General features: G+C 32.8%; 2 protein-coding genes across 2 annotated transcripts in view; one reads left to right on the plus strand and one right to left on the minus strand.

Annotated features, from left to right (window-relative positions):
• The window catches only part of LOC115240555 (EEF1A lysine methyltransferase 2), a 5642-nt gene extending 1910 nt beyond the window's left edge, over positions 1 to 3732 (minus strand). The window contains exons 1-3 of the mRNA XM_029815780.1: positions 3339 to 3732; positions 3156 to 3254; positions 79 to 488 (exon numbers count right to left, since the gene is read on the minus strand). Of these exons, the coding sequence (XP_029671640.1) occupies positions 79 to 488; positions 3156 to 3254; positions 3339 to 3394 (565 nt within the window). The 5' untranslated portion in view covers positions 3395 to 3732. The remainder of the gene's footprint in view (positions 1 to 78; positions 489 to 3155; positions 3255 to 3338) is intronic.
• LOC115240554 (ferrochelatase, mitochondrial) lies at positions 3193 to 6492 on the plus strand. Its single transcript, XM_029815779.1, is given in 10 exon segments — positions 3193 to 3323; positions 3779 to 4048; positions 4531 to 4564; positions 4566 to 4715; positions 4790 to 5011; positions 5126 to 5227; positions 5505 to 5670; positions 5758 to 5865; positions 5987 to 6151; positions 6225 to 6492. Coding segments are annotated over 9 exon segments (1185 nt in total). The 5' UTR covers positions 3193 to 3323; positions 3779 to 4011; the 3' UTR covers positions 6426 to 6492.
• The last annotated feature ends 7965 nt before the right edge of the window (positions 6493 to 14457 follow it).

Below are 14457 nucleotides of genomic sequence, written 5' to 3' on the forward strand. Positions count from 1 at the left end.
ATATATATATATATTTGATATAATTATTAAAAAAATAATAAGCAAAATTATTAAAATTTCATTATAAATTGTACTAACGACTCGTGAAGTGTTTCAATAATTCTTCCTTGGTCCAATTGCAGGAAGTCAATACTAAATATCCTTCTGGCAAAAGAATGCGGTGTATATTTTCTACATATTTCTGTCGCTTCGCTGTCGGATCTTCCGGATTTAAACTAATAGCATCATAAGTGCCTTTATCGTGAACGACTTTAAAGTCGTCCGATAATGTATTATTGAGAATATCACAGACTTCTAATTTCACATTTGGTAAATTGTTATCGTTCAACACCATCCGGGCGAGATCTACCGCTTTCTGTGAATAATCTATTCCCATCAAGTTCGCAAATCCTTGTTTTGCGAGTTCCACCAAGATCATTGCATTACCGCATCCTATGTCGATTATCTTATCGCTTTCTCTGTTTAAATATAATTTCGTGGTGATCCATCTAGAAAACGATACCATTTGTTAATTTCAAAATTTGCGCATATACGTAATATTTTTTTTTTTCATTCACATTTTCGTCTTTTTATTTATTTTTAATATTTTTAGAAAAAAGCGTGGTATATATATATAAACAATATACTTTCATTATTTCAACAAAAACTAAGTTTTAATTATCTTTTCCAATCCATACATATTACACTCAAAAAAGTGGTATTGCAACTACAGCAAAAATTTTCTAGGTGCGCAAAATTAACTAAGGTACATAAATGATTAGTAAATACTGTGATATCGCATATGTTTCGCATTTAATCAATCTAAGTCACAGAGACAGAATTTATATCTGAACTGTTTGTGAAATTTAGAAAGAATGTTTTTCTGTGGCGCCTATCCATGTAAGGCCAATCATACTTGTTATAAAGTTTGACTGTGGTACACAGAAAAGATTAGCGGCAAGAAACAAATGAATATATAATCCTCACATCTAACATATTTGTATAACGCGCCCAATCTATCTAGCTCTTTTAAACAATTTCTCTCAATTTTTCGATGCTGCAGTTATAATTGGCAGTTATATTTCTCACAAAGAGTGTTCTAGCTGTAGTATCGAAACTCATATTTATCCAATGCAGTGATTAACATTTGGCAATGGGACCTAAATTTTCTAGAAGATATTAGAATATTGCTGCTATAAATTCTATATGTAACAGACAATATTCTAACAGATACAAAAAATAGCGATAAATTTTTGTTGTGACACCTAGAAATCTACCTATATCAGCAAGACATTTTTTTGAGTGTATATTATTATCATTATTCATTTATAACAAAAGGATCACCGCGCCAGTAGTCAAAATTTATGTGTTATATATTTTGTGAGTAAAATAATATAATATAATATAATAAATTTGTTTATCGAGACTGAATTTCACGCCGCGTTAATTGGAAAATCTGTTGATGCAAAGACAAAAGGCGCTTTTAGCGCGCTCTCGATAAATACGCGAAAGGATCCTTTTCTTATAACGAAGACGATCAAAATTGACACGATACCGCAAATAAAAAACGCGCTCGCCTCATTTCGCATAAAAATTCATTAATTTCTCATTAATATTCGCGCAATTTGCAGAAACAAGTTTTCTGTAATTGCTACGCGCGAGAGGACATTCGGATGTTACACCGCGCACGAGCGAACATAACTGTTTTTTTTTTTAAATTTCTCAAAACATCATTAATCTTAATGACAAGCGATCTTCACCTTACGCGGCTCGCGCTCTTCCTAATCGCGAGTACGCCAAGGCCCCCCCCAAAGGGGATATAATGCCGTTCATATTAAACTGTATCGAGTTGTTCGAAGAAAATTTTTAATTTCCTCCTCCTTGCGTTATATAAACCGGTTGTGCCGTTGCTAAACACTAAATGATACTGTGAATAAAATGCGTCAAAGGGGATATAATGCTGTTCATATTAACCTGTATCGAGTTGTTCGAAGAAAATTTTTAATTTCCTCCTCCTTGCGTTATATAAACCGGTTGTGCCGTTGCTAAACACTAAATGATACTGTGAATAAAATGCGCGGAACAAAGTAAGATTTTTAATCGTATGACCGATTCATTATTTCCGATCTCATTTCCCAGTCGAGGATTACGAACGTAAAGTGACGCAATGCAACGGGCGACGTAAGACGAGGATGAAAACGCGCGGCGAAACGCGATTCGCACGATATTTGGTCGGCCGGGTCGGCCAGGAAGAGCTGATGATGCTGCGCCACCACGAAGCTACCTCGAGGAGGATGGTAACCATCATCTTCGATCGTGTAATGGTGAAAACGGAGGACTCCCCTCGTGTCACGACCTAGCAATGGCGGAGAAGAAAGTCCTTGCTGCAGGTGCTTTCGTCGCCGATTCTGATAAATCGTCTTCGAACGTCGACGGGGAGGCAATTTCTTTCGGGATGAAAAGACGCTATTTACTGGCCGATTGTCAATTACACGATTCGCGTCGCTACGGCGAATTTACGAGCCGCTGGTTAACACTTCGCGCTTTATTCTGAGTGTGATCCTTGTTAAAATTAGATCCTGGAATGTCTAGTAAATATGCGACACACGAATAAGACGATTGACTTCGTTATATCAAAAAAAAATTAAAGACTTTGGAGTTATAATTCTTTACTTTTCCATTGTAATTGTATTATTATGAAAGAGAAAGAATTTCTGTGCAATTATATCTTGAAATTCTTCTCTTACGAAACTGCTTATATCGAGACGTATATATCTTTATTTAAATAAAATAAACTAATATTATGATTATATAATTACTTTTATCTGTGCTTAAATATCTTAAATAACTAAGCTTTTAAATATATAAATATATTTCCTGATTATATTTTTGAGAGATCATTTTTCACATACATATAGAAAATATAAAATTATATTTTTAAAAGGCAGCAGATTTTTACAATATCTACAGTAGAAAAAGCCATTGCTGCTGATACCAACGGAATGCAGTTACAAGAGAAGATAGTTTCGTAGATGGCGTTATGAGTAACGCGCGAGGAATTGCCTCGATCGCGTCGTGTTTACATTTTCGCGCGAAAGTCTATCGATTTTCCTTTGTGTTGTTTACTCGCGGTGTGTAAGACGCGTGTTCGCGGTTAGTCCATCTAGCTCGCTTACCGTACGACCTTGCGCGAGTTGGCGGTGCCGAACCATATCTCGCCCACGTCGCCGTGATCGCGGAAGTTGTCGAGTTCCTGGGCGTACGCGTTCTCCCAGCTGCAACAGATACGGAGGAGCGTCAAGCAAAAGCTGCGAGTAATGCACGATGAGCGTTGCGCGATCACGGTAGGTGTTACTTACAATTCGAGAGTGCCCAGATTCGATGGTGCCAATTCCTCGCTTTCTTGCTCTGTCATAATTTTATTGCGATTCTCTCGGCCTGATTGTCGAACGATAGTTCCGATACGATCAGATCTCGTCACGTCAGAATTCCACAGTTGTCATCAACTGGTTAATTACGTTGTTATAAGCAAAGAAGTGAGTTAATTCAGAATCAGATATATACAAAAGTTTAATAGATAATATTTATTAGTCGTGGACCGGTCCAACAAATTTCAACGTGGAAGCAAGACCATTTGTGTTGCTTCGAAATTTCATGGTTAGATGGCAGTGGCATCTAAAGAGCTTTATTTATTTGATTTAATATATGTGAAAATAAAGAAAAATATATATATATTTTTAATCTTTTATTATCGATAAAACCAATGTTTTTATTATTATAATGATTGTTATCAATCTAGGGAAATATTCTTTGTAGAACTGGCGCAACTTTAATTCCAACTGACACATTTACACCGCTTCTATTTGAATAGGATTGCATGCGCGAATATATTTGCGTGTGTGTGTCGAACCTAACCTTATCGACTGGAGTCGTCTAACGGTACTCGCTGTCATCGTGATAGTGCACGTTTTTTGTTAACTTACACATCACAATTTTAAACTTTTTGGCTTCTCAAGTGCTATTCATTGAGATATGAGTGTCAACAAGCTGTTAATAAATTTGTGTTTTGGTAAGTAAATAGACTAACTTAATTTTTATATCCTGTAACAACAATCAACTGATTGCAATATTGAGTAATGACAAGAGAATATTAATATTAACATAGATATAATGATAAGAGAATATTAATAGTAATATCGTATAAGTATCTCTATTTATATAACACTTATAAAATTGTTGGCTGCGATGTATATTGATATTAAAGTCAAAGTATTTTTTATTGTTTAAAATGACACAAGCAATACTAATTATTTTTTGATCTATATTGTTGTTTTTTAATATTATAAACCTTAATTTTATAAGATTTGTAAGTCTATGAAACAGAGCATCGCTATATATCAAGCTACAGAGTTTTCACATTCTTCGACTACAAATGGAGTAATTCTGTGCTTCAAATTTATTCTTGTTTTTATTGATCTTTGAGATTATTTACTTCTATACAATAATTAAATGAGACAGAATTCTATATAATAATAATATGGTATTTTATAGGACAACAATGTACAAAACTCTCTACTGTAACACGACGCTGCAAATCTAGCAAATGATGACAATATAAAACCAAAAACTGGCGTTCTAATGTTGAATATGGGTGGTCCTGCCAACATTGATCGGGTCCATGAATATTTATTAAGAATAATGACTGATCGTGATATGATTCAATTACCAATACAAAGGTTCTCTACATATATGTGATATAGTAGCGAGTATTGTATAAAAGAGATATCTTACAGAATTATATATTTTACAGTAAATTAGGTCCTTGGATAGCCAAACGTCGTACTCCAGAAGTACAAAAAAAATATTCTGAGATTGGTGGTGGATCACCAATTCTGCAGTGGACAAATAAGCAGGGCGAACTTTTATGTAAAAAATTAAATAAAATTTCGCCTGAAACTGCACCCCATAAACATTATGTTGCCTTTCGATATGCAGATCCTCTCACAGAGGATACTCTTGAGAGGATACGCAAGTATGATTTTATTATATTTTCTTAAATATATAACGTAAACATGCACAATATAAAAATATTAATATTGAAAGATAATTTGAATTAATTATGTATCTTTTATATTTACTTTTTCAGTGATGGAGTACAACATACTGTTATTTTTTCTCAGTATCCTCAATATAGTTGTTCAACTTCAGGTTCCAGTTTTAATGCTATATATAATTATTATAAAATTAGGTGATTGTTATTTTTCATTTACTTTTAGATAAGAATCGTAGAAAAATTAATACACAATCACAAATGCAGCACATATTGCACATAGTGTTTTATTGTATATGTATATTTATTCTATATTATACAGGATATATTTGAGATGTATGATTTGAATTATGTATTATTTTCATATATATATATATATATATGTGTTATATAGAAATAGAAATAAATAAGATAGAGGATAGAATGCACAAAAATAGATGTGTATATAAAACAGATAGAAATTACATCTTTGCAGAGAGTTGCCAAGTGAGATGAAATGGAGTATAATAGATAGATGGGCCACACATCCGCTCCTTGTAAAAACTTTTGCTGAAAGAATTAAACATGAGCTTGCACAATTTCCTAGCGAAAAAAGAAACGACGTTATAATTTTATTTTCAGCTCATTCATTGCCATTGCAGGTTTTAATCATTTTTAACATAATATATATTAACTTTTGTGATCCTTTAGAAATTAGTTTTGACTAGTGTTTTTTTAATAATTACTAGGTTGTAAATAGAGGGGATTCTTATCCCGCGGAAGTTGGAGCTACGGTAGCATTAGTCATGCAGGAACTAAATTATTGTAATCCATACAGTTTGGTATGGCAATCGAAGGTATATACATGTAAATATATATGTTGTAATGTATATGTAATATGTTTAAAATTTAATGAAGCTTAGAAGAAATATTTCGTTCGATGTATTATGTATTATGAAATATAATATATATATTTAGGTTGGACCGACGGCGTGGCTGGGGCCTTTTACCGATGAAGCGTTAAAAGGCTATGTTAAACAAGGCAAGAAAAATTTTATTTTGGTACCTATTGCATTTGTAAACGAACATATTGAAACCCTCCACGAATTGGACATAGAATATTGTCAAGAACTTGCCCAGGAAGTAAGAAGCGCTCTCATATTTTACTGTTTATTTAGTATAACGAACAAGAGTATTTTATATTTAATCTTTTTAGCTTGGTATCGAGGAGATACGAAGGGCTGCGGCTCCTAACGATCACCCTATTTTCATCGACGCTTTGACGGACATTGTTGCTTCTCATCTTAAATCGCAACAACCTATAAATCCTAAATTTTTAACGCGATGTCCGCATTGCGTAAATTTAAATTGTGAAGCTAGTAAAAGCTGGTATGCTAAGATATGTAAAAAGATGTAAAACTTCATAACTATTGCGATATTGAAAGTATACATATAAATATTTTTTTTATACATATAAATATTCTTTTTTTAAAGATACGATTAATTATGCAATCTGTTACATATATGTATATATATATATAAAGTTATATAATGTTACATGTTACATAAAAGAATGTTAATAATTGTATGAAAAATTGAACACAGGATATACGAATTATACATATATTTATATATATTTTGTAAATACTGTATATATATATATATTTAATAATATTGATTAAATCACATAATATTCCTTATATTTTGTTGTATAACCTTCGTAAATTTCCTTAGCAATCCATCTCAAAAATCAATTATTAATTCGTTAAAATATTTCGTCACTTTCGACATCATAATCTAAGAAAACGTGATATTCTCAGCTCTTAAATAAATATAATATCTAGCTCATATCAATATAATATCTATAGTTTTCTTATGAATTTGTATATATTCTGTCCGAGTTTAGTGCATTTCAACTCTTTCCACGAGGTTATACCACGATTACATTAAATGCATCGACGATTTCGATGTTAAACTTAGCCTTGGAGGCTTTTACTTGAAACAATTTCATGGCAATCAGACCGTAGAGATCGTACCCATTGCTATAGATATAGACAAACAGTTATTGCACATTTTACATGTAAGCTCGATAATTTTATAACCATAACACAATCGCTCGTATAAAATGCTTAATTTTGCAAACATTTTATTATATCTTGTTTACAATTTTGCAACAGTTTTAAAAGATATTTGCTCTATGTTTTTCTCATATTTATTTGTTCACTATTTGTTTAACAAGAGTCAATAAATCCGTATTAAATTGAAGCTTTTCTCTCAGTACATCGTATAAGAATCTTTCCATTTCTTTTTAGGTTTTTCACGACGAAGGGTTTATCCCAGCATCATCATCGTCGTCGTCGTCGAAGTGCAGCCTCCGTCGCGGCCGCCGCCGTCGTCGTCGCGCTCGTGATATCGAACGTGAGTCGTGCGGCGCTGCTGCCTGCCGTCGCTATATAAATGCGCGGCGCCGGCGGGCGCGCTCAGTATGTGTCATGCGTTGCGAGTGCGAACATCGCCCGTGATGGCGGCTAGAGTGCGGTTGAAGATTCGTCGCGGCATCGGCGTATCACCGATCGTCGTTCTGCTTGCTGTGTGCGCTATGTCGAGTCTTGTGAGTGGGATGTTCGAGCATCGACACTGCGATCACCAGCATCCACGAGCGCACGAGGTAAGTGTATCCACGAGCATTGCGAAGGGCGATTCTAACCTCTCTTTACTTTATACATCGACTCTGATTATCGCCGCCGTTTTTCTTCCTTCGCGCAAAATATGTATGTCAATGTATTCCGTGAATGTGATATTTCGCGATCGTTTCTCGTTTTTCAGATACTTATTAATATTTCGACCTTTGTCATCGCTTGTTTCTCTTTTCTTTTATCGTTAACGAGTTTTTAATCTTGTCGAAGAGAATGTTTACTAAACGCGACGAGTTCAGTTGCTATCATTTGCGATGATATTCGTGTGAGAAAGCGTGCAAGCGATCACTATGTAAATATGCGCGAGAGAAATGAAACGATCATGTTCGCTTACATCGCGTGCCGGATCCAATACATTTGCACGTGTCTCCATATGGATTCATCGCGTTAATATCAACTCAACGTTTCAGCGCGTTCTCTCTACTATCTTTTATAGAATCTCGTAATATTTCGATATTAATAATAATCTAAATAAATAAATAAATCTAGTGTGTGTGCAATGTTGTGTGTAGACTTGTTATGATTTATCAATTCTCGTAGTTACGAGTTTTTGAGACGTGGAATCGCCCTGTAATTTACTAATGTTTATAGTATTAAATTGTGTGTATATTTGATTCTCCAATTTTTGCGATACTGTCATCTTTTACTGGCACACGACTTTGGTGAATGTTTTCATGCGCGGTAGAAGGAGGGAGAAACACGTGTTTTCGCGGCAGACACGTGCTGCTGTGGAATGTCTCGCCGTCTGACCTCTAATAGTTCGCGCGTCACGTTTTATGAACAATCGCGCGCGATCTTGTTAATGTTCACATTTATATTTAGTATTTTAAATATATATATATATATATTTTATACACAATCATTAAAATAAATTTATGAATTACATTAATATTCTTTCTTTGATCTTCATTTTGTTTAATCCTGCGTTGCAATTGATATGTGATAAAAAATTCAAAAAATATATCGCGTGCGCGAACGGGATATAAAATTATTAATATGTAATATTGAAGGGAGAATAAAAATTAAGATTTAATTTACGAACAATATACAAACGTTTCAGCGTAGCGGGTTATCATTATAGATTATATTACATCGTTGCAGGAGTAAGATAATTATACTGAATATATATTTTAAGAGAGAGATCTCTCAATGCACTTGTATATTTTGTCACTGGTTTACGTATTTTGTATATCAGTTGTCTGTACTGTCATTTCAAAGGGAAATGGAATTATATTTAAATCAGATTTGTTGTGTAAGAGAGATAAAGAATAATTTTAAAAAATTTCTCGTTAAATGTCTTCGTACATTTTGAATTTTATTGACATTTGATGCTCGATGAATAATGTAATAATTATGCCATTGATGAACATTAATTATTATAGTTATAAATATTAATTGTTACTCAACATCACGAATATCTATTGATTTATAAAGTATCATATTATTTAACGTCACAATTTATTGCTACCGAATAAAATTATCGAGGCAGTAATAGTTTGTATTATAAACATTTAAAAATGAAAAATTTTCTTTATTCTGGCATTTAATTTAGTTATCAAACTGAATCCTCTAGTTAATTTTAAGAAGTATATTCTATTCTAATTATGAATTTTAATTAGAGAGGCTATGTGTTACATAATAATAATTTTGGATAATATTGAAAAAATTTCTTATCAAATTTTTGTAAATGAGAAATTAATTCTGTTTTGATCAAAAATTCTATAAATGGGAAAAAAAAGAAGAAAAAAAAAACGAGACCGATGGGACATGCGGGACTATATCGAAGAGCTTGTGTTGTTTACTAGAAACTGTAGTAATTTTGTGTCAATTTTAATTTTATTTTTTTCTAACGCGGACTATTTTTTGTATGACAGAAAACAATCAACAGCCGGCACAAGTTTTGAATTCGCCGGTGAACAGACAAGCCGTCATTTCCAATTTGATCTTTTTTTTTGTTTTTAAAAAAATGGAATCAATTTGCAGGATTAGAATAGCTAGTGTGCAGATGATTCTCTATTCATGGAATGAAGTAACTTGATTGACTTTTTTCGGTTACATTTGACGTTGATGTAGCTAAAAATGTTTTTAGAGATTAAGCGCATCGGGTTTCCTAATCTCACAATCAAGCAATTCGTGGTGAAGTTGAGATAAACTTTCTCTCACACAGAAATAAATTTTTTAAACTATCAGATATTATCTACAATATCAAGCGTTTTGAAGCTGAGTTTTTATGTTTATGGTTAGTGTGATATATTTTTCATGAAGCGTTTAACATATGGCAATTACTTTTTTAATCCATAATGTAAGAATAATTTTATATGTCATTTTATAAAAACATATTTTTGGGGGGAATTAGTTTGTTTTTTTACACTGAAAAAATAGTTTTTTTTCCATATATATATATAATTGGATAAAAAATCAGAATATTTTGATGGCACAATGTTGTGCCTCCGGCAACTTTAGTGTTTTAGCGCTCTGACGATTCTATATAACATGTATTATATAAAAATTTAGGTATTATTCGAATAAAAAATTTTTAACATTTAATTTTTTTAATTGGAAGAAAAAAAAGGCGTACTGGAAACGAAATAACCTGTCGTATATGTTATATATGTTATATTGTTATCAATTCTGAAATCCTCATAATAGTACATTAAATAAACAATCGTAGTCAATAAATCAATTTTTCCCTTCATCCGTATAATTAGAATTTACATTTGTCATGCAAAACTTGTGTCCCACGTTATACAAATTAGCTTTTCTAAGTAGATAAGTTATTGCATCTAGTCGAAGTATATGGTAGCGTTTTTTACGTGAATGTATTCGCTTTAAGAACCATTTCAAAGAGAATTTGAATGCCAATTTAAAAGTTTACTTATGGTCGACATAGCGTCCGGCTCGCGCCACCGCTCGTGTTTGTCCTCTTGACATTTCGTACCAGGTTCGCAAAACTTTTCTATCCGACGATTTCGCCGTCGTCGCGTACTGATCTCGCATTCTTTTAAAGATATAATTCACATTTCGTTACGGTCGTCCTTTTATTCCGTAAGGAGCCCGGCGATAAAGAAGGTTGAATTACGCGTTCATCCACTTGGCAACCAGCCAGCTGTTTACCCCTTACTCTTTCTTTTTCGGCAATCTAATAATACGCGAATCGATATTATATGCAGTGTGAATTTATGTTTCTGTAAATCTTTTCCTGCAGGAAAAATAGCTTTCTTCTTGCTACCGGAGAAAATTGCGAGGATAATCGTGTAATGAAAACTCGACACTTCTCGCGGTGAAAACGAGTTACGAGATATTACGCACGTAATTATCTCTTCTATCGTAATTATCTATCTATATCCTTTCCTCTGCGTAAATTACATAATTTATAATTATAAGTTCTTTTTTTGAAAAACGAGAGACTTTAATTTTTAGATTATACGACGAAAATTAATCACATGGGATTAAAATGAATCAGAACGTATGAGATCGTCGTGTCACGATATAGATCTGTTTCTCGTAATAGAATTGCAGTCATAATATCTATAAAAGAGATAATTACGCGCGTAATATCTCGTAACCCGTTTTCATCGGGAGAAGTGTCGAGTTTTCATTACGATTATCCTCATAATTTCCTCCGGTAGCAAGAAGAACGTGCGGCGCGCAAGTGTCAAGTTTTCATTACGATTATCGGAAGTACTTCGTGCTCTCTTGCAGTCGTGGCGAGAATAAAAGTAAAACGTAGGTCGCACGATTCCGTAGGAAAAACTTTCTTACGAGCGCTTCAATGAAAGTGTACGGGAATGGAATTTTGCCGGTGCACATATATACACGCGCGTTCGTAGCTCGGTGTTTTTCCTCCAGCACTGATTTATTTACGAGGCGGTCGGCTGAAATCTCGTGTGCAGGGAGGTTATTAAGAAACTCGATTCCCATCAAAGTTTATGGGCTTCGTGAGACGTGCAGTGATATACGCGACGGCGAGGGGTTCGAGAGAGAGGACATCGTAGAAACCGGACACGCGAACTCTATGTATTGATTTTTTTTCCGACGATCCTTCGGTTGGAATCAATCGATCGAGAGTGTTAAGATCTCGTTGACAAATTATATACCGCGTATACAGAAACCGAGTGATGGGTTATCGACATTGATACATTCTTATCCGGCCAATTGAAATTTATATTGTCTCGTTCGAAGAAATTCTGTTTCGCAAGCACATATTTTCTACAATGAAATACTTAACGAAAATTGATCCTCAGTGCGATTAAATTTAGAGATAAAAAATGCATATTTATTTAATTCTGATCGTAAAAGGCCGAGCAATTTTAATGCGCTACGTGGAAGTATTTGTAGGAATTAACGTTTATTGCTTAAAAGAGGTCTCGTTTTAAGTTTGAAAATAATTCTGTTTTAAAGAATACCGTTGGCATCGTTTACAAATTTAGTTAAATTTTTTTTTGAATAAGATATTTTGCATAATATTATCTCACACATATTGCAGAAATTTTTTTAGGGACTATTAAATGCTACTATTTTAATGCAGCATTAAATTTATTGGTTACAGTACATTACAAATTATTATTTAAAATTTAATGTTATACACGAAATGTGTATAAATTTCAGATAATTATTTCTGTAAAGCTTGACTTTCTTGATATTGATAAATCTGATGAGTTAACTTTTATAATGATAATGAAATCGATAAGACGCAATATTAAGTTAAATAACAAGAATATAGACTGAGCATAAATGCATTTACATTATTTTAAGTTTGTAATGTTGCAATCGTTTGAAAGCGAATAATTATATTGCAAAATCTTATGTTAAATGTAATAAATCGTCAAAGATATTGAGGAACTTGCAGATATAAATGTGATAAATTAACGAAATATTTTTACATAAACCGCGTTACACTCGATTGGAAATAATACTGCAATCAAAATTATAACTAAAAAAATATCTCTTATAATCGCGAACTTGTCGAACTGTGAAAAGTAAAACATAGCAACATGAAGATATAACACACGTATACACACACATACACAAACACATCTGAATTTAAAATACAAACGTGGCGATAATAAAAATTAATTAATTCAGTTTTATTTAATATGTGCGATATTTTTAACATACACAACATGTTTATTAAATAAATATTAGATAAAATATTTCAATATACAGAGCATGCAGAGTATATTTAACATAATAATTTAATATACTTTTCAAAATATAATAATAAATAATATCAGTTTTTCACTTATTTTATACTAGTTTTTTTATATTTTTTTATGTTGTATTTCAATATTGCAATATACATATATCATACAAATTAAAATTAAATACAAATTAGAGTTTCCAACAAACACAAATTTTAATCAGGATTTTTAATAATAATTTAAATAAATTATACAATTACAATAACAATTATTTGTTACATGAATATAAAAATAACAAATTATTTGTAATTAATCGTGTATCAAGTTTCATTTATCTAAATTATGCAATGCATTATAATATATTAAACTAAGGAGTAGATATATACAGATTGAGATTTTTTGCAAACACAGGTCTAGATCTAGAACAATTTTAAGACTCGAGGCACGTGTGTGATTATGTCGCGTTTTATTCCGAGCAAATATAAAAACACGTGCAAATAGCGCGCTTCGAAATATTCGCACCGACCCACTTTAACGTACCCGTATTAACTGTTAATTAGGTCAGGCATACAGCACTCCTCATTAGTAGCTTCTGATTACGCGGGCTACTTAAATCAGTGCACAACAAAGCTTTCTAAATTGTTGTTTGAATATTGTATCACTTTTGCGAGCGGTGGTGTCAGGGAGGATTTAGTAACAAACGCGCGTATCGTGCCAACATCGCGCCGTATATAACCAAGGCCATGCATTATATCCACGCGGTGCGTTATGTTATAGTAACGGGGGCGCGTTGAACGTGCAAATTAAATTTCGTCTCTATACCGTTTGTAATATAACGGTGATCTGCTAACACCGCAGCTTCCATCACTCCCCCCAACCTTCACCCTTTATCAATAGATAATGCTTATTACCCCGCGTAGTTTCGCGTCAGCTGTATGTCGCTCTCGATACGCACTGTGTCCTTGTCGTTCACCATTTCATCAAAATATTCGCGGTACGTGACGCATTCGTGCGACAAATCTGTTCATATTATCGGTATTTATTCTCCCTATCAGATCGATGATATATATATATTATGGGAAAATTCTTGAAATTATGATGTATAATATCATGTATGATAGAACCGTGTATCGTTTATGAGAAATTTGTTTTCTTTTTCACGTGGAAATTTTTAATTATTTTGTTTTAATTTAAACTTGCTTCCTTTTGAAATTATTCTGCATATCTATTACAGATATATCATCTTTTTTAATGTATATATGACGTAATTTTATATAGATAATATAATAATAATGACACTTTTAATTATATATTGTTTAGCAATTAATGATACAATCGTGACGAGCAAATTAAATGTATAAAATAATAACGTTTACATTACATGCCATGAATTAAATATACTAGAATTCTGTTGTTTGATTGATAATTTCATAAAAATGTCTGTATCTCTCTGTATGTCTAAAGCAAAGTACCGTGATGGTGATGGTCGGTAGGCAACCTGGATTGTTAACGAATGTCGAAATAAATCCAATTTCAAACTCGACTGTTAGAATCATGATTGAATGAACGTGTTCCGGTAAATAACTTCGATGAAACGTTCCTCCATTAATCG

This window comes from Formica exsecta, unplaced genomic scaffold, assembly GCF_003651465.1.
Source record: "Formica exsecta isolate Colony F162 unplaced genomic scaffold, ASM365146v1 scaffold442, whole genome shotgun sequence".
In the NCBI taxonomy this organism is placed as follows: domain Eukaryota; kingdom Metazoa; phylum Arthropoda; class Insecta; order Hymenoptera; family Formicidae; genus Formica; species Formica exsecta.